Raw genomic sequence first — 21,215 nt, 5'->3', positions numbered from 1 at the left:
AGAAGTTGAGTGCTGAGCTTCCCATTAAAATCAAAGGGAAATTCTTTACTACAATTTGACACGTTTTGTCTTACCACTGGGGTGACCTCAGGGTGCGTGCGCAACCAGTCACCGTGCATCAGTTGGCGGGCTGAAACTTATCCCGCCTGATTTTTCTAAATTGCCTGCTTCTAGCTTTGCACAGACGTATTTGAAAGATTAAAGCAGTTAAACTCGCCGTAAGTTTATCTTGCACGGGAAAAGACCCATTCAGGCTGGACTGATGTAGTTCAGTTACACTACATCTACGCAAGAGCCGGCAAAGTACTGGCCCGCACGCAGCGGCAATCTCTCCGGGTTTTATTCTGGTTTGGTTTTTTTTGCACATTACCCTGTTTTAGCATGAAATCATCTTCCCCCGGACGACGGCAGCCGGGCGCGGGGACGCAGCAGCCCCGCACCGACAGCGACGCCCGCGCCCAGGACGCGCGGGGCCGTGGGTGGACGAACACACTCCCCCCAGCCCCCCACCCCGCGCCCCGGGCTCCCCCGCGCCGGCCCCGGCGGGGGGACGGCCGCTCCCGGGGCGGGGCGGCGGCAGGTGCGGGGCGGCGGCGGGAGCAGGGCATTGGGCGGCCGGCCCGGGGCGCGGCCCGGGGGCGGGGAGGGGCCGGGCAGCCGCGGGGAGGGGGGAGCCCGGCGAGGACCCGGGGAGAGCCGGATTTAAGGAGAGGCGCCGGGCGGAGGTGTCCTCGCTGCTGCTGCTGCCGCCGCCGTCGTCGTCCCTGCCGTCGCGCGCCCGCTCGCCGCCATGCCCGTCAAAGGAGGCACCAAGTGCATCAAGTACCTGCTCTTCGGCTTCAACTTCATTTTCTGGGTGAGGGACCCGCGCCCGGCCCCGGGGGAGCCCCCGCGGCGGAGCCCGGAGCGCGGCGGCGGCTCTATGCCCCCCTCGCTCCCCAGCGGGGCTGCCCAGGAGGGAGCCCACGGGAAGGGGGGGGGGGGGCAAAGTGCCGGGAGCGGTGGGTTTATTCGGGTTTTTGTTGTTGTTTCTGGATTTTGCCTGTTTTCTCACTTTTTTTTCCCTTCCACATACCTCCCGCAGGAGTGTGGGGCCCCGCTGCCCCGCCCTCCCTCCCGCCGCTCCCGTGGCGGCCGCCGTACCTGCCGGGCGGGGCGGCGGCGTCTCCGCTCCCGAGCTGGGCGCCCCGGCCCCAGCGCTCTCGCCCAGCCGGGCCCCCCGGCCCCGACGCCGCCTCGCTGGGCCGCTCCCCCGCCGGCCGGGCGGGAGCGCACCCGCTTACCTGTTGCGGCGTTAAATGTGTAGCAGGGGCCTGAAAAATGATAGATACCCGGCTCGCTGCTTGATTTTTTTTTTTTTTTTTTTTTTTGGTAGGACCGTGGTTAGCGTAGGGCAGGCTGTGTGTCCTGCCCGCTAGCGTGTGCGGGGGGCGCCTCCTTCAGCTTTTTGGCTGCGCGACCCCCCGCCCCGGCAGTGCCTGCAGCTCGCCCAGAAACTCCTCGCGGGTTGCGTTTCTCGGTAGCTTCTCCGGCGTGACGGCTGCAGCGGCGGGGGGGGCGGCGAGCCGCTCCCCCGCACGTGAGCGCTTGTGGTCGCGATTGTCGCGTGTGAGTGAACTGGTGGCGGTGGGATCCTCGGCCGGAGCCGTGGCTTCTGCCTCCGATCTTCCGGGCCGCGTCTCGCAAAGGTTGATCGGCCGGAGCTCACCAGCCAGAAGCGGAAATCGCGCCTCCGCTGCAGATCCCGGCAGGGCTGTTTCTTGTCCGCCCGGCAGAAAGCGTGGCCTAACGGGGCGGTTACGGCCGCGGCTCAGGCACTCGGGGCGTGGGCAGCTGAGTCGAGTATCGTTTGCCGTGTGGAAAAGTACACGGGGAATGCGGTGTGACTGCCCGTGTGCCTCGTGCGTGTGAGGCTACGAGGAAAAAAAATACTCTCGGTTATCTGCTACGGTAGAGAAGTGTGTGCGTGTGACACCTTTTCACCCCCTGATGTGGAGGAGGTTAAGCTGGAGCTGTGTAAAGAAGCCGTTTCTGGAGTCGGTTACAGGATTAGGCGTGGGGTGGCTGGAAAATGGGATGCGAACAGATAAAGTAGTTGCGGTCTCGCAACTTAAAAATGGGTTTCAGCAAGGCTAGAACGTGGAACGGGGCTGCAATTGAGGGAACTTGTGCAGAGGAGCTTTGCAAGGTTACAGGAAAGCACGTATTGCTGCCTGAGACCCTCCAAGAGGATGAGGAGGGGGGTTCATGTTTGGAGGGTTATAGCTGGTAAGAAGCAGCCTAATGCCCTGGCTGAAACCGCTGGGTCAGTGAGGTGCTAAACCTCTTGTTGAAACATGAGGAAATAATCATGGCTTGATTTCTGATTACTTTTTAAAAGCTACAGACTTTCTACAGATTATTTTATGGTGCATCAATGCTTGTTGTGGCAAAGGCATTGCCTCAAAGATGCTCCTAACTGAGCGTCGCCACTTTGCTCTCCAGGGCCCGCTACTGGGACTAGGGAGCATCTTTCTCATGTAGTTCGGGAAGCATCTGCTGCTTGAGGGTTTCATGGTAGTAAAGCTAGAAGCTTTCCTGGCACCTTTGGGTGCCCAGTACTCCACAGATGTGGTGTCCTGACAAGTGGCTGGGAGCCCCAAGAGGCTGTAAATGCAAGCAGCTGAGGTTAGCCAGAGATAAACTGTGTTTGTAGACCAGCTGGAGTAGTCCCTAACTGTCAAGGCTCATGACATGTATCTGTGCCCTACCAAAACTGTCAAAGGCGAGCATCAAGGTTGGTGTTAGTGAACCTCATGTTCTCTGTGGAGGAAAGTAGCAATCTCTTGTGCTGTTTTAGGCTGTTAGGCCTCAGTAAGCAGGGTAAAGAGAGAAGGTGTCTTGGGGCAGGCAGCACTGGAGGACAGGAACAACCCTAGTAAGAAAGCAGGCTTTAATGTTTCTTATGGCATCGGAGATGTGAAAAGTCCATTAAGTAATGGAAGTAAATTGAGCAAAAATGTTATGCCCGAGTGTAATTCTGATCCTAAAATTGAAGGCACAATCAGTGACTGGCCCTTGGCCTTGGGAACACCATCCCCCCACACACACCCCCAAGAGGAGGAACAAGCCTTTTCTTGCTTCTGAGTAGTCAGTGGGTGTGAGGTCCTATTGCCCAAATGCTACTCGGGAATGGTGACAATGATGTAGTTAGATTTAGCATGCCTTCTGGAGCAAGGAACCTTAAAGGTCCTGTGAAGCTGTAATCAAGTTTATATATTAACCCCCTTTTTTTAAAAAGTTGCTTCAGTAGGGTAGGTGAGGAATTTAAATGGCCTGCAGCAAACCTGCAGGTATTTGTAGATTGTGTGTTAGGTGGCCTGTATTTGCCTCCATGCGAGACTTGAGTGAGGGCAAGAGGAAGCAGAAAGAATGAAACAGCTGAGTATAGGAGGCTATTAAAACAAAAACTGGAAAACTCTCAAAAAGTTGAAGCTGTGTCCAAAGGAAGGAGATAAAGGTTCATAAATACTGGCAGGTCAAATACAAAAATATAATAAGACTAACCAAAAGAAAGCTTTAAGTATAACTTGCAAAAGCAAACTCGCTGAACATGTCCCTCTTCAGACATATTAGGATCAGGGAGCCCTTACAGGCAGTAATCTGTCCAGGTGTAAATGTGTTAGGAGTGATGTTCTGTGGGACTTCCTCTTATAGGGTATGTTTGGGGAGGTCCTCTGCTGTAACCTGTTTTTGAATGCCTCACAGAGTTGACTTGACCTCTTGATGGAAAGGTGGTGAAACAACAACAGCAATTGTTCATTAACAACTTGCCAGGCTCACACAACAATTACGTCAGAACTACAAATGCATTGTGAATAGTTAAAACCTCCTGCTCAACGCCCGCCTTGGTGCCAGAGGGCTGGAACACAGTGAATTTGAGGCGGGGTTTTTTGCTTTATGTTTTTCTAGGTTATGTAGAGGGTGGCACATGTGGTGCCTCTGGAATAGGCAGAAGAGACCATTCTTTAAAAATGGTAAGTTGGTGTACACATGGAAGTGTGACACTGAGGAAGACAGAATGGCCACTGTAAGGGAAAGTCAGACTTCATGAAGCTGTTAACTTTGCAGCCTTCAGAAACCTGAATCTTGGAGAGCGAGTGAGTGCTGGTTAGTATTCATTAACTTGTTCAATGTCTCCTGGAAATCTTCATTTATCTAAGAGCCTTGAGCAGTCTTGGAGTGAGATGCTGGCAGGGATGAAATTGCTGACTGAGTGGAGGCAGGGCTGAGGTGAGGTGGAGCTCCCTTGTGGTAGACAGAGCCAGCAGAGTTGGCATGCAAGAACAAACTGTATGGTGGTCAATACAGTCCCACCTCATCTGGAAAAGCATGTGAGGTAACACTTCAGTGCTTGAGTAGCATCCATTATTTGGAGTGATAAAGATGGGTGCATGCTGACATAGCAGGCTGCGTGACAAAGTGGAGTGGGACACTTGCCAAGGGTAGGCACCGAGTAACGTGTGGGAGGCAGGAGCAGGAAGCAGCCTGAAGTTATGAACTAGTTGGCTCGTGGGCATCTGCTGCCAGGGGGATGAAATCTTGGGAGAAAAGGGCCTGTGGTAACTTCCTGAAAGCATCAGATGGGTGCTCAGCAGCAGATGAAAAACAGCTTCAAAAGTGAAGGACCTGCAGAAGTGGAAAGATGGTCCCACTGCATAAATCCATGGTGTCTTGCAGTGCTGTGGGCTGCTCTGGTCTCCTGCCTGCCTTGAGAGGAACGTAGTGAAGCTTGATAATGTTTGGGAAAGGAAGAGGAGGGTTTCTGCTATCGGGGACTGAGTGAATTGGGATTATTCAGCCTGGAAACAGGTGGGGGAAACATGCTAGAGGTCTGTAGGATCATGGTTGGCCTGGTACTAGGTAGGGCGTGACTGTATTGAAAAAGTCAGTGAGCAAGAACTGAAGGGTATTAAGTCTGAGAAGAGGAAATTTTGGAAAAGCTTGCGGTGGTGCTTTCTGCCCAGCAGGTAGTGTGGAGTATGCAGTTCAAGGAGTGCCTAATGAATGCAATGTTTGATAGTCCTTGGTTAGCCTTTCTCCAAAGGTACTATCTGTGTCTTTGCACAACCTGTAAGTGCTCAACCTGTGAAGTGGGAGATTAGTCCAGGGAAATGCTACTGTTAGACCTGTTCTGATACCCTTCCTGAGGAGCCCCCTTGTAGGATGCAGTGTGACCTTATGACAGTAACTGATTTGATGGCTTTCTCCAGTTGGTAAGGCTAGACTAGGCATGTATCTCACTAGCATGATGTCCCCCATAACTTTTGGGACTCCAGAGCTTTGGTCAAAATATGCTCATTGCCTGAATGGTGGGTATGGGGAGTTGTGGATATCTGCTAGAAATGCTTGTCATGCTTCTGAAGTCTGGTTTAAGCATTGCACATAACCATTCTCTGCAAGTTAGACAGATTTTACTGTTCTTAAGTAGATGAGTAAGTTAGGTGATCCTGTTACCTCTCATAGGGGTGGCTGTGTCTTGCCTTCAGTTCAAGTATCACAATGAACACCAGGTTCCTCACTATTGTGCTGCTTTGGTAGGGCTGGTGTACTGTGTTTGCCTACAGCTCTTTGGGCTCACTGGCACTGGCCCTATCTCTGGTGTGGTCTGTAATGAAATCTGTACTAGTTTAGGTCTTTGAAAGTTTGGTGTTTGATTTGGGGTTGGTGAGGGAGCTGTTGAGGCTGGTACAGAAGCAATATAAAGATTTTTCTACTGAACCAACTCAAGCTTGGCAAGAGGTCAATGGAAACGTAACATTATGCGCCTTACACCTAAGTGGTCTTCCCAAAGTTGACTTTGAACAACTTTGGTGTGAGCACAAGCTTGATTACCTTGAGTTGTGTGATGAGTGGCTACGTCTAGATGAGCTCCCTTAACTTGCTGGGTTTGCTCAGGCTTGTTGGCCCTGGTGACAAAGTCTTTTCCTAGTAAAATTGTCAGCTGCTCTGAGCAGCTTGGTGCATGTCGGGCAAGTGCTTGACATCCAGATGGAGCGTGTGCCTGCATGTTTCCCACTGGCTTTCTGCTGCTGAACAAAAGCAAGGGCTTGCATCATTAAACTTAAATGCCGGGTTTTTCCCTTGTGAATTCTGTGGAATACAAAGACATCTGCTGATGATATTTATAATTTTGTGTATTATAGGCAAACCAGTGCTGTAATATACAGTCAGAGTTCACGTTGAGTCCTTGAGCAATTATTTTCTTGCTCCTTTATGCTGTAAGGCAACTGTCTTGTCCAGGCTCTCCACTCTTCATAGTGTTTTGTGTTGTACGAGCAAATGCGTTTGTCTATGGGAGTGCCTGCTGAAGTCAGATTAGTGAGATAAGGCCTGCAGGGCTCTCTTCTTTCTGTAACTTGAAGATACCTGTGACTTTGTTCTGAGCCATAATCTCATCTGCTCACCCTGCACCAGGAACAGCTGGTAGCGATTCAGTGCTCTGACTTCTTCAGAGAGCCTTCCCTGCTCAGGTGGAAAAGAGGACTTGCAGGATGGGCAGGGAAGTTTGCATGTGTGGCTGCATGTATATATGCACACACATACAAAAGGAACAGAAATTGGTTGCTCTTGCTTTCTGTAATCGACTGATTCAGTTGCTGACTGCAACATATGAATCAATGCTACTTGGGCTCAGCTCGATGTATTTTAACTCCGGTAAGTGCTGTGAAGTCAGGAATGGAGTTGGAGGGTGTTGCCTTGAGAAACCTGATGTGAAGCTACTTGTACTGTGAGTTCCAGCAATCCTACCTCCTATTTGCCATTTAAATTGCAAATACAGTAGACTTCCTTCTGAATAGAAACTTGTATGAAATGGGCACTAGTCTTGGCAGTGGTTCAGGAATTCTGTAATGCTACTCCTACTGTACTGGAGCACCATTTTATGGCAATAAATGCTGTGACATTAACTTAGCCCACAACATTCTTGAAACTAGCTTAAGCAGAAAGAAAATACTTCCTTTCCAATGTATTTTTTTCAAAAGAGTTTGGAAATAGCTGCAGTTTCTTATGTAACTGCTAGCACTCCCTGCACATCTGTTGGGAAAGCTTTTTTCAGAAGTTTGAAAACCTGTGCTGTTGTGGATAACACTAATCCTGTAATTAAGGGTTCAGAGTGATGTTGAGCCTCATCTTTACTTGCTGTTTATGGGGGGTTTTTACAGAGTACCAGCAAGTAACAGGACAGAAATAGACAGTCGATAACTGCTAGTAATGTTCTCGGCTTCTCTGCCTATGTGCCTTGCAACATTATGTATCTGGCCCTGGCTTTGTTAATCCACTGTCTTGCACAGTGAGGAAAAAGTTAATTGTCTGTCTTAAAGGAAGATCTGAGTCAGATTTTAAGCTGTAAGTCTTTACCTGTTTGAGGTGAAGGGAAGATAGTGGCTTTTTCAGTGTCCTTCTGGCACACCCTGGGTCAAGCCCACATAAGGAACAGCCATGGAGACCCTGACATACGTGTTTTACTTCAAGGAGAAAAAAATTAATAACAGTAATTTGTAATTAGCAAGGCTGAGCTGATAACACCTGGCAGTAGCCTTTATTTTTGACTGAATACTGTATGTTCACATTGACTTTCTGCTAGAGGTGAATGACATGAACTTGATAGAAGCTGCATGTAAGCTTGGCCCAAATGTGCTAAAATAGCAGAGCCTATTGTTTCCTCTACAAAGGCTTTTTTTTGCAGGCTTCGATCCATATATTGGGAGTTCTTGCAGGGTCTTGTTTCTTCTCTATCGGCTGGTAGTAACCTGGTGGATGCTTGGGGGCATGCCCCCCTCCCTAAGCTTTATCTGCCAGCTGGAAGGACTTGGTAAGTGCTCAGACCTTGAGCCCCTTGAGAGGTGGTTCTGTCTGTGGAAAGGTACGAGGCTGTAAGGTGTCTGCAGCAGGTGGGGTGCTGCAGCCTGGGGGTTGTGGTTTTTCCAGATGGATCAAGGTGACAAGGTCAGAAGGGAATGAACAAAACAGTCCTTGCCAAATAGTGGTTAAACTGGAAATAAACTTTACAGCTTCCCAAAGTAGTGTCATATACTGTTGTATGATGGGACATGCTAACAAAAATTGGAATTTCTAGTTTGAAAAGCTCAAGCATTTAATGTGTGTTTACACCAGTATCGTTAAACATAATGATTCCCTGTGCAAGCCTTCTGCTAGGAGACTGTATCTGTGAAACCTCAGGTGTTAAAGGAAAAATACAGGTGAAACTGCTTGGTGGCAGTTTCTGAATGCTGCCAAGTTCATGCCAAAGTTCACCAAAGTACGGTCTGAGGAGGGAGGCAGAGCGTTCTGTATGGCTTCTGCCTCCAGGATAGATGGATCATTCCTCATCTCAAGTAAGTAGTGACTGTCCTCTCCAGTGGTACGGTTCCTTCGGTTATCTCTTGTCACGTGGAAGGCTGAAAGCGAGCGGGGTGCCAAAGATAAACTCCATGACACCCTTAGGTGCGCGGAGGCACAGCCATGCAGTTTGCAAGGGGGAGGTGAGAGCAATGGGGAGGGCTGACTTTGGAGAAGGCGCTTACCAGAGTGTGGGGCTGGGGGGGTGCGAGGAGGGAAGTCCTGCACCAGGAGGCCCACTGAGGAGGTGCGGGGCTGCGTAAGGAAGGCAGGCAGACCAAAAAGGCCATATCTTCTGGTTGCAGAAGGATACATGTGGGAGTAGAGCCTTTAAGGCAATGGAGGCGTGTTTGCATGTAATGCCAAAAAAATGACAAGAAGCTTCCGTAGGATTAGAGGAGGAATAACCAGGGATTTTATCTTTGCTTAGTGCATGTCCACTGCAGCTATAGCTATAGTTTTGTAGGTTTTTGCATGCAAAGTGATTAGCTTCAGCAAAAGACAGTTTTATTCATTTTCGGTTAAATTTCTTTTTCAGCACAGGATAGATCTACTTAGAAATATCCTGTATTGCTCAACTCCTATGACAAAAGAGGTCTGTTGGTCTGTTAGATTGGGAAAACTCTTGGATTAAAAACCCCAGCAACCAGCTCTTCAGGGGATACGCTTCCACACAGCCTGGGCTGAGGGGGCCTTTGCAGCCCTTTCCCGGGGGAGGAAAAACGCAGCTACTGTAAAACCACCCCAGCGCGGCTGCCAAAAGCTGCTGGCGTAGCATCGGTGAGCGGAGGGGTGGCCCGGTACCAGCCGCTGGAGTGCCGGCTTGGCCCGGGGAGCTGCCGGGAGCCGCGGGTGCCCGGGGGGCTGTGCTTGCCTCCACCTCAGGGCCCGGCGCTGGTGCCTTCGTCTCTCCTCGTTTTCATGGAAACTCGAAGCTTCACGTTACTTTCTTGCCTTCTGCTTTAAAACTGTCTTTTTTTAGTTCAGTGGTCATTGTGGGTAGGAAGAGCACAGACTGAGAACACAAGTCTGCTTTCCTTATGAAACTGAGAGAAGTTACTTTCTTGCAAGGAGGAGCCACCTTTTTTTTTCTAGTCCACCATGAGGAGAATTATCACTTTATTTAATCCTCCCATTTTTAAGTGATGTGGAGCATTTCACTGGCATTAAGTATTATCCCTGTTCTGTGATCCCACAGTAAGTCTCTTGCTTCCTTGTGATCATAACTTTTTCATGGGAAGACTGCTTTCCCAAGGAGAAAACATGCAACTTACTCTGGGTTGTGGGGGAGGAAGGTTAAGTCTTTGTTTTCTTTTTTGAGAGGAGCCGCATTAGGTATGTCAGCCCTCCCTAATGTTAGCAAACCAGTTTGCTTCTGAAGAGATCATTAACTGAGCCTTCTGCTTTGCTTGGACTTGCAGGGTAATCTGCGTGGCTGTAGTATGGCTTAGAGTTTCTTCACACGTGGGATCCTTGGGCCGTAAAGCCCTGCTGGGGTTTTCCATCGGCTGAGGGTTTGGCAGCCCTTGGCTGTGCCCCGCTCCCTTTGCAGGGCCGCCCCCGAGCCCCCCAGGAGCGCCGAGGCGTGGCAGGCCGCGGCCGCGGGCGGCTGGGTTCGCTCCGGCTTGGGGCTGCGCAGCGCGTGAGTTCCGAGCAAAACAAGCCGAGGCCGTAGGTTTCTCTTCTAATGCTGCGGATCTGGACGCCTGTAAAAGCTGGAGACTGACCCAGGAAAGTGAGTCTCAGGCAGAGTATTATTAAACACTGGGTGACTTGACTGTAGGCTAGAAGCAGTGTGTGACTTCTTTCCATCACTAAACCCTCCTGGCTTTTGAACTGAAGTGAGATGAGATTGCAAAAGGCTTTTTTTTTTTTTAATTGATGCTGTAGTAGTGAGTGCAGGTGGAGCAGCAACCCTCCTCTCTGCCAGTCCCCCTCTTTCACCTCTCCCTTCCCCTGGGGTGCTGCTGTGGCACAATAAATTGAAATAACACTGTTGTGACATACTGTGTACTACCAAGGTTCTTCAGCATAGGTTCTTCAGCATAACTTAAAATTATTTTGTCAGCGTAGCCCTGACAAGGGAAGTGGCAGGTATGTGCAGGCTTTGTTCTTGCGGAGCACTTTGTGAGTCAGCCTGTGCCTATGCACCCGTGACACCAGCAAAGCGCCTTTTGCATGGGTCTGGAAACCTCTGCTTGGGTTTGGCTCTTTCTGCATTGTGTATCACTTCATCTTTTTCCCAGCTAAAACCCTGCAGCTCCTCTTTGAGGCAGGCTTGGGAGTCAGGTGCCTGCCATACAAGAAATGCTGGTTTTTCTGGCCTAGCTGGCCTCTCCATTTTCTTCACTGATACCTGAGCCCTTCAGCACTGCAGCTGGGATCCTTTCTGCTGCGAAGCTAGAAGGGATGTACCTTCCCTTAAACCCTTGCTTAGCTCCATCCTCTTTGTCCTCTGTGAACCTTCAAAGCTCTCCCTGTTTTCTTGGCAGAGCAAGCCTAGGAGGCTGGAGAGGACAGCGATGGGTGGCAAAGCTGTGCCTGGCTTTGGAGATGTGCGCTCCCATAGGGGGGAGGAAGGGCTTTCGGGCTCCCCGTGGGGAGAATGTGGGGCTGGGGGAGCTGGGCTTGGTGTCGAAGGAGTATACCCACGGGTGCTTTCTGTGGGAATGTCTTCCCTCTTCTCACTGAAGACTGACATTAGTAAACACTTTCCAGTATCTTGGAGGTGAATCAAGAATGTTGTTCCTTTCTAGAAGGAACTTCTTATCAGAGATAAGGCTTTTTTTTTCCTTTTCATGCATGCTTTGCCTAACCAGAGCTCCCAACTTTCTAAGCTTATTGCTTACTCTTAAGTTTAAATTTTTAATGTCTGCTGCAATGTGTGGTATTTCTGTCCTCATCTTACTTTTGTAGAGCTTTTTTGTTAGTTAAATTGTCTTCAAAGGAGAGAAGGAAGAGCTGAGAAGCACACTCTCTCCAGCTCTCTGGTTTGTCCTAGTTTTTGGGGGTTTTTTTTGCATGCAAGATGACCCTAGGTTTTTCTTTTTAAAGGAGGGAGAATTCAGTGTGTTCAAAGCAAACTTAGCATATGCAATTTGCAAACTTACCAGCATGCAATTCCCTCTTTCTTGCAAGACTGTTCTGATGCCTTCTACCAGATGCTTCATCCAGAAGCTAACTTACACACACAATGACTTGCTGCAAATGGACACTGATGTTAAGAGGAACCTGGAGACACACAGGCAGGGGTAATAACAAAATAAAACTAAATATTATCTAAAACTTGACTGCATTGTTCCAGATCAGCACACAGCAATGTTGCTATTTCAGCAGCCTGTATTTTCCTCTTCCTGTCAGTGCAGTAACTTACTGGACTGATGTTATCCTGTTTAGAAAAAGTGCTCTTTCTTGCAAAACTCTGTACTGTGGTACACTGACCTCTTAGCAGTCTGTTTAATATGCTAGAACTTTCAGATGGCCTTACAAGGTGCTTTTTCTTGTGGTACACTTGTCCTTCAATGTGAAGGTGTAAGATCACTAAGCCACACAATGCCATTGCAGTCACCCAGAATAGAACAGTGGGTGGAGGGGTCAGTGGAAATACTGATGCTTGGCACTTCAGTAAGCCTTGGGTATTTTCAGAAAAGAACAAGTATGGCATTGTTCTCATATGGCATTGTAGCTTAATATGTAAACTCATCTGTTGACGAGATGCCTCATGTCAGGAACTAAGTTTGTTCTTGTTTTGGTATCCCCATCCTTTTATGCTGTTTGTCACCGCCTTTTTAAATAACAGAGCTGCATCCTGTGTTTATCTCACTAACCGTGAGTCTATTAATTGGTATTATTTAACCAGGCTTACTTCTTCTTACAGCTTGCAGGGACAGCAGTTCTTGCAATTGGACTATGGCTTCGGTTTGATTCGCAGACCAAAAGCATCTTTGAACTGGAATCCAACAACACTACTTTTTACACAGGTAAGCTAGGAGATGGCTGGGGGTGATAGATCATGCTTCTGCACCCTCTTTCCCTGACTGCTTAGAAACCTTCCTCTTCCTCAAAGACTAAAGACAAAACTGCCTCTGTGGGGCAGAGAGCAGCTTCCCCTGGCTGGTGTGGGGCCAGCCTCCGTTGTGAGCTCCTGTGCAGACAGCAGCAGTGTCATGCCAGCAGTTTCTTGGCTTTTTATACTTTTTGTACATCATTTTGTCTTTTTCCCAGCTTAAACCCTGCAGTTCCTCTTTGGGCGCTGTTGGGTAAGCGTCTTGTAATCCCAGGGGCTCCTGGTAGACACAGAGGATGTCTCTTCCCGATGTTTCTCACAATATGAGTCAGCAAAGTTTCACTCTAAATAAGTAGTTGTTGATGTCATCTGTGACTAATTTTTTTGTTCCAAAGTGATTACCCAAAACCACAGCTCTATCCCCTCATCTCTCCGAAGGGGCGTATGTACTATTGTCTAACCCTTATAGCCCTATGTAGGCTAACTTATACTCTGTACTGGAAAGGTTGCACAAATATCTTGGTCTACATGAGCAACTATTACAGGCAACGTAGATCAATGCAGCTTTAGGCCAGGTGGAAGTTATTTCTCAATATAGTCTTTTTTGTAAGATTACCAATTAGGGGACGAAACGACATGTTTTCAGTTTGTTATTCTAATGTTGTAGGAGTTCTGAACTGAACAGGATTTTTATCCTAACTAAGATTTTGATCTCTGCAGTCACTTTCAGGCTTGGGCAGAGGAACATATGCTTCTGTCATCTGTAGGTGCTCAAACTCTTTTTGAAACCAGGTAGCTGAGTTTGAAGACCTCTGACAACTGGGAACAAAGCAAATTCAAATATGCACTTCTCTTACCTACATGTCTGTCATCTTTCATCTGGACAATCCTTATACCTACATTTCACATCACTGTAGCACCTGGATTTGCTGTCTCCTGTATGACATTGCTTGTTAGCTATCCCCAGCGTGTGGTTGGCCTTTCTCTTGCCAAGGACAGCAGCTCTTCTGCTGAGCTACTCGATCTGTCACAACACCCAAAATGGCCTCTAAAGGGTCAGTAAAGACTGTGTAAGGCACACGGGGAGGTGCAACTTAGGTTGCAGCCTTGTAATACCAGTGTAGCCTGTGCCTACAGGGACTACTGTTGGGAATGATGAGTTAGGCTTGTTAGAGACCATAGTTGGGTCTGTGACTTCAGGAAGAGGCCCAGGCATACAGACAGCTTATCTGTGAGAAAGTTTGTATTTCACCCTTGATATGCTGGCATGGGTAGCAAACTGGGTGGTTCTTGCAGCTGCCAGGAAGATTTCCAGATGCTTTTAACTGGACCTTGGAAAGGGAACGGAAATCTAAACTTGGCCATTGAGCTGAATATTTAACGAAGTCTTATTTTGGTTAGTCTAAAACAACTCTTCAGCCCCCTAAACATAAAAGTTTCATGATGTGATACTTAAGCTACTGTCTGAATGCAGCCAGTGAAACCTACTTGAAATCTCTGTAGGTTAAACTGAGTTTTAAAAAGAAATTTAATAGGAATTCCTGTGTAACATGTTTCTGGGAGTAGTAACTGACTGTAGTTTCCAATAGGAAATTGAAAGAATCTGTCAGCTTGCACCTAGTAACAAGCAAGTTACTTCAGAAGCTTTCTATACTACTGAAATAAGAGGATCTGATGAACTTTTTTTTCAAAATGGAAAAACTTTAATCTGGGGTAAAAATCTTGGTGCCAGCACTTCCTGTTGATAAGAAATGTCATGCTTAATCACTTACATATGCTTAATCATGTAGATATTTTGGCAGCTAATCTTACTGGTTTGCATCTAGACAATATCATTTGCAAATGCTTATATATGGCTGACTTTAAATAGTATTGATTGGGCTTCTGAAGGCCAGAACTGTATTTTTGTATCTATTGATAGAAATGTCATACTAATTTGAAATGCTTTGTACTGATTCTTTGTCTCATGTTTCACCACCCTGATAATATTTTCTTGCTACCCTTTGGGAGTTCTTTACTTGCTACATCTTGCTGCTCTCAGCAGCTAGTAGCAGCTGTAATGCTTAAGCTGGCAGTTCTCAAGCTTAGGAGAAGAGGATTAGGCATAAATGGGGTTTCTTAGCCCAGAAATATTTGCCCTCTATGTTCCAACACTTTCTACCGAAATTCTGGGCAGAATGGTCTACAGGCTCAGCCACTTGATACAGTTTGAAGAAGTATCTGCTTCTGCAAAAGCAGAAAATGCTGAGTTTCTTGTAGTTAGAGAGGCTGTCAAGTTAGGCAGCTGAAGTATAGACTTGTACCACCATGACTAGTAGAATAATTCAGTGTTTCTTGATGGAAGAGCGGTGTAGGAAAGCATTTAAAGCCGTATGACAGGTTATTATGATGCCTTTTAATACCCATTCTCCTAGAGGTAGCAGGCTTCAAGGATTCTTAGATGTTGATAAATCAGCAGCTCCAGCTGTCTAACTGCAACAGACTCTTCATCTGTTGATAACTCTGGCTCTGAGCCAGTTTTAAAATGTGTCCTACAGTTTGTCTTAGATGGCTTATCTTGCCTGTTTTCTAAAACTTGTAGAACTGCAGTAGTGGTAAACATTGTTATAAGTTGAAATTTTTATTTATCAATACATTTCCCCACAAGTTTTTAGAGGGGTTTGCTTGCACAGCGCTCTTTTTCTTTGAAACACCTCAGTAAAGAATCTTAAACCTTGGCAAAAAGCTATACATGCTATTTGTAGAGCAGCTAACTTCATACCTTGCTGCTGAGGTCTCAACTAGCCTATTACATGTGTCTTGTTTTTTCCTCCCTAGGAGTTTACATTCTTATTGGAGCTGGTGCACTTATGATGCTGGTTGGTTTCTTGGGATGTTGTGGTGCATTGCAGGAATCTCAATGTATGCTTGGCCTGGTAAGTGTTCAGAGTAGTGTTAAAGCTTTAGCAGCATGATGAGAAAGGAAGAAAAATGGTACTGTGCAGTTAAAGGGCAGCAGATGTGGATTGTTTTGGCTCCACAATTTTTAAACTCATTTAACACATCATGTAGCTTCCATTTCTGGCCCTGAATCCAAATGTCATGTTCTGTGTGAATACAGGATGACTCCAGGAGTTAGTGACATATTCAGATACTAAAGTATTGAGGCTGGGAGCATGTGTGAACACAGAACTAAAATGTTGATAAGAGTAATGCTATTTATTAAACAGTTTGTCCTGAACTGAAGACTGTGCAGTCTTTAATCTTTGAGACCAGAACTGTGTGGTATTTGATCCTTGAAACAACAAGCCTCTACTGTTCTTAACCACAGGATGAGCTCTTCTACTTATCAACTGCTCTGCAAGCCAATTATTGGAGAGCAACCTCATTGTTTTCAAACTCAAGGGGCCAGTAGAGCTTACTTGGATTCATGCACATCTGTACACTTGTGGAACTACTCATCTAAATAACCATAAGACTTAGTTAATAAGGCTACTACTATAGCTGGTAAAAGAACAATTCCCCTTCTGTGTTATGGAAGAAGTTAATTTAATGTATTTCTTGCAAAATGATGCCTCTAGCCCTTTGTTGTAATTCTGAACATCTCTCTAAAGTGCCTTTAAATGGCAGTGGTGCTTTGGACCTGGTAGTCAAACACAGAGATGACATTTATTTCTATTTTACGTGATACACAGCAGAGAAGTGACCATTAGCTCTCTAGGAGCTGGTGGCAAGCTAGGTATTAAGTAATGACTTCTAAAGCAATAGGAGTGACAAACAAGAAAAAAGAATTGCTGTCAGCTGTTGTGGTGTGCCTGAGTGACCTGAGCAACTTCAAAGTCTGAGTTAACAGATGGTAGGTTTTAATTAACACTGATCAAAAAGGAGGACTTCTGCTTGGAAAACACTGCCAGGCTTTCTGACACTCCTGGGAAGAAGTGCTGACCCAGTGCAGTGTGTTCTTTCTTAGTCTTACCAGTGTTTCAGAACTCCAACTGGAATCTGGTTGAGTGACAGTTACCACAAGGCTGGATGCTGGGTACTGGACAAGCTTGTGGTATATATGTGTGATGCTTTTTTGTGGTGCTATGGTCTTAATTAATGATGTGGTCTGTCTTTTCTAGTTCTTCCTCTTCCTTTTCGTAATTTTTGCCCTTGAAATTGCTGCTGCAATCTGGGGATTTGCAAATAAAGAAAAGGTAGGTTGCTCTTAAAAACTGGCAGGGTGGTGGGATGCTGGAACGAACAGGTTGCCCAGTGAAGCTGTGGATGTCCCATCATAGGAAATGTTCAAAGTCTGGTTGGATGGGGCTTTGAGCAACCTGGTCTAGTTGAGATATCCCTGCCCATGGCATGAGGGTTGAACTAGATGATCTTTAAAGGTCCCTTCCCACACAAACCACTCTGTGAGTCTGGCTACGCTCACAGCAGGCTAGCAGTCTGCCAAAATCTTTACCAGTACTAGTCAAATCCTGATTACCCAGGGAATTTGCAGGAGAGGAAGATGATGCATTCTAGGAAAACAATACCAGAAATTAAGCTCTAATATTTAAAAATGAGACTGTAGCAGAGAGGTCAGAATCCAAGATGCTGTTGCATGCTAGAGGTGCCCTGCAAGCAGTACCTGGCTGAGCTGTGGAGCAAAGCAGGCCATCAGTGAAGCTTTACCATTTCTGGATATGAGCTGGGTCAGCTACAGGCTGAATGTTTCTGCATCTAAAACATGACTAATCTGGCCTGTCCCCTCACAAGTAGTCAGGATTCTGTCTTGTTTCAAAATAAGGTGCTTGGTGACCAGGGTTGCTTTTCTACTTGTATTATACAACAGGGGAATATAGCAACTTCTGAGGTACAGAAATGAATAGGGAATAGTTTTGTAACTGGTGGGCAAAGACTTGATTCTCTTACTCCTAGAAGCTCAGAGCTTTGGCAGGGAAACTGAATCTTATCTGTTTAGGTGTGGCTTTTAAGGTGAGTGTATCAGTTAGCATTTTTTACCCAGAACAGGTGAGCCTGTCCACCCTCTTTCTACATATCAGAAGGAAGGGTATTGTATCTTACAGAATTATTGCCTGACTGACTGTATGGAAAACAAGTTTTCCATATAGTAAAAGAGGAATACACCACAACTCTCTGCTATCCTGTAGGTTATTGAAGAGTTAAAGGACTTCTACATGGAAACATATGGAAAGAGATCTCAAGCAGCTGCCAGAGAGACCCTGAAGGCATTTCAGTTAGCTGTAAGTATGTGGTTATACTTAAACTAGACAGTAATGCAGCTTGTTCACTGTTCTGCATCTCATCTAGTCCCTTGTACAAGTCTAGTACCTTACTAACTAGAAGAAACCAAAGTAGTATTAGTAACAAACTGCAGAGAAGATCTTTCTGTATAGTATCACTGAATTCAGTATGCTTTTTCTAACTCTGAAGTGCATAGAACTAGTTCTTGTTTTCCTAAAGAAACTCGGAAGCAAGCTGGGAAAGCTGGGAAACTCTAGATCTGTGGTATTGATCTTGAGGCACCATAGTATGCATGCCTGCATGTCTGTGAGGAGTTCATCTTTGTGTCTGTAAGGAGTACAAGCTATTACCAAAATTAATGTGTGTATATACTTAATGAGATCTAGCTCTTCCTTTCAGAATCTTGTCTTTTAATGCAATAAAGGCTTTTTAAAATTGTGTATATAGCAGTCACATTGTCAGGACTTCTAAGCAAACTTGCATAAGGTCTGTAATAAAACCTAATGTAATCTATTCCTCCTTTTTACCAAATACTGAGCAAAAATAAGGATTATTTAACCTGGTTTTCTTTTCCTGTTTTGTCTTGTAGCTAGACTGCTGTGGTCTTACAGGCGTTCTTGAGCAGCAATTCATGGACACCTGTCCGAAGAAGACCATGCTCGAGTCACTTTCTACAGTGGTAAAGCATGACTTAATTCACCAACAGCTCTGCCCAATGAGTAGAATGAGGAACATGTTTCTGAATAAACCCTTCCAGTCCATGGGAAGCTCCCATGTTACGCTTACTTAGCAACCTATCTCTATAATCAGTCTGGTTGTGGAAAATCAACATACTGTTACTGTGGAAAGAACAAGCAGGGTCAGCAGGAAATCTGAACTTGCACAGGAAATGTGCAGTCTCTGTGTCACTAGACTCACTGGTTTGTTGGACAGTAAAGCCTAAACTTCACCTAAAAAAATATGCTAGAGAGCTCTGTTCTCCTGGCTGCTCCTGTTGCCAGAGTGCCTTCCTGGTGCTGTGTGGGAGCTGTCACCTCCCCTCGTGGTTAGGGAGAAGTAGAGCAGGAGGTGGGAGCAGCTCTGAAGTTTTAGCAAGGTAAAGGAGAGGGGTGTAATGCATTGGTGGCCTGTTTGAGTATGTCACTGTGAAGCCAATTCTCTGAATAGGATTCCCCTGTTGAAATATTGCTGAGAGGCATCTTGTATAGTTCTTAACTACCCCTTTTCCTCTTACAACTGTCCTGTCTTGCTTCATGCCCCAAGACAGCTTGTATGAGTCTTCCCATAGAAAATAAGGTTCTTATGATGCAGGAATTCAATTAGTAACTTGATTTTTTCATGTTATTTGTGCTCTTACTTTCACTAGAGATAATTTTTGTGCCTTCAAATATCTGACCACGTGAGATTTCAATCTGTATTTAGATTGTATCTTTAGTCATGCCCATACAATCTGCTACGAGTTAGACTATGTGTGAGTAGCTGAGACAGCAAGGAGGTTTTCTTGTTTGCTTTTATTCTGCGAAGTGTGTTCTAGCTTCATCTGTTGACTTCATCTTGTGATGTGTTTATGGCCTAGTCCCAACTGTGGAAAAACAGTAGATAGACTGTAAGATTAAAGGGATGTAATGCTGTGGCTAATCTGTGTGCCTCTAAGAAGCAGTGCTGTACTGATATTCTGATTTAACTGATTAATTCTTGCCAGTATTCCCTTTAGTCTTTGATTCAGTCTTTCCTTCTGGACTGGATAAGGAACAACTAAAGGAAAAGTAGTTTTCAGCAGCTCACTGTAGTCTGCTGCTGGGATGACAGGAGTTGGGATGAGACTTTGACCAGCTACCTGTCTCAAAGATTTTTACCTCTGTAAAAGTTCCTTGTCCTTTCTCTTAGCTACCATGTGACTTTGAGGAAAGGACTGTACTTAAATTTTTCTTGAGTTGCAGTGGTAATTCATTGTCCTGGGAGCTTCACACTGGCACCTCTATAGCCTAGCATGTATGCATGTGGCTCAGGAGATCCTGCCATTCCCATGCACCATGTGTTCCTAAGGTGTCTGCAAAATTACAATAGCAGCTGGAAATATTAAGATGGGCTTTAAATCTATTTTGAGAAGGGCTGAGCAATATAGTAACTTAAATGCTGATGCCATTAGTAACAAGCCAAGTCTGGTACAACTACTGTTAGTCCTGATCTACCTGATCAACTGCAGGTGTTGAGAAGGGGATGCTGCTGTAGCCAAGATGCAATTAAGAGGTTTAGATACTTGAAGAGTATATTTAAACTTCTCCACCAACTTTTGTGTTGGAACATCCCTGGCTCTCTTTGGAGATGTGAAAATAAAGGCCTGTTCAAAGCAGCTTTCACAAGATGAGTCTTCATCTCTAGTGCAAGCAGACTTGGTCAGAGGTGTAGCATCAATTGGCAGACTTGAGCTCAAACAAGCAAGCAGAAACAAACCTTTTGTATGTATGAAATGCTAATGAACAGTTGGTTTCTTTTCAGTCATGCCCTGCTGCCATTGATGATGTCTTCAATTCAAAATTGAATGTGATTGGAGCAGTTGGCCTTGGCATTGCTGTAATAATGGTGAGTTTCCAGGTTATTTAGAAGGTAGCTTTATGGCCAAAGGATAGTTACAGAAGTCTGAACAGTGCCTGTCATGTCAGTCTACAGTCTTATTCCACTAACAAGTACTAGCAGGATCAGGGTGTGTGCTGTGGGGCCCTGAGGCAGTACAGAGGGTGGGGTGTCTTGGATGCCCGTGCTTCTGCTTTGGAATAAGATCTGCCTCCTTGTAGCTTTAGCAGGGGTGAAGCTCTATCAGTAGTGTGTGTATATATATATATATGGCAAAGATGTATTGGTCATGTTGCCAGCCCGTTTCTTAATTCTAATACCTTTTGGCAATCCTTGCTTTTGTTTCCTTTATAACAACTAAAAACTCTGCTAGAGAACTGAAATAACTGCTAGTAAGAAAACTTGCACTTTCTTGTTTGATTTCTGTAGAGGAAAGTATGCAGATGAGCTGGGATGATCAAAGATTTCTTAGGAGATACGGCAGCGGCTTATAGTTGACCTATTTTGAAGTATTGAGTGCAGTGGGGATTCATGAGAATGGACTGAAGTTTGGGGGTGGTGGGGAGGGGCAGGGACATGAACTGCAGAATAAAGTGTTAATGTGGCCTGTGAGCTGGTAAGAGCAGCCCTGCTTGTCCCCATGTTGATAGAAGAATGTGCTTTGGTCCCCTGATTTCTAACGTACTTGCTTCCTTTACAGATTTTCGGCATGATATTCAGTATGGTTCTCTGCTGTGCTATCCGCAAAAACAGAGAAATGGTTTAAGAGCTCAAAACCCAAGACTGCTGCACTATAAAATCTTTGTCATTAACTTTAGCGTTCTGAAAGCATTTCTAAAAAGTTATATATTTGTTACCTTTTTAATGCTTTATTTGGTACTGATGTAGGTTTGCTTTTCATGTTGTAGGTTAATGATAAAAGTATATCTGACTCAAGACAAATATTGTACATAAAATATCTGACTTTCTTGAAACTTAAGTAATTTGGATGTAATTTATGTTGGAGACAATTTGATACTTAATAAAGAGTAAGATG

At 45.8% G+C, this 21,215-nt stretch overlaps 1 protein-coding gene across 1 annotated transcript; it reads left to right on the top strand.

Annotated features, from left to right (window-relative positions):
• Nucleotides 1-790: 790 nt before the first annotated feature.
• On the top strand, nt 791-20,945 carry CD9 (CD9 molecule; the record flags this gene model as incomplete). Its single annotated transcript, XM_082014061.1, has 8 exons — nt 791-856; nt 12,257-12,359; nt 15,203-15,300; nt 16,489-16,563; nt 17,512-17,604; nt 18,195-18,284; nt 20,105-20,188; nt 20,880-20,945. The coding sequence occupies 8 exons, from the start codon at nt 791-793 to the stop codon at nt 20,943-20,945; spliced, it is 675 nt and encodes a 224-aa protein (XP_081870187.1).
• Between the last annotated feature and the right edge of the window lie 270 nt (nt 20,946-21,215).

Source organism: Phaethon aethereus, assembly GCF_964289735.1.
Source record: "Phaethon aethereus genome assembly, chromosome: 1".
NCBI classification, from domain to species: Eukaryota; Metazoa; Chordata; class Aves; order Phaethontiformes; family Phaethontidae; genus Phaethon; species Phaethon aethereus.
Note: the sequence above shows the minus strand (reverse complement) of the source record. Positions and strands in the feature narration are given on the sequence as shown.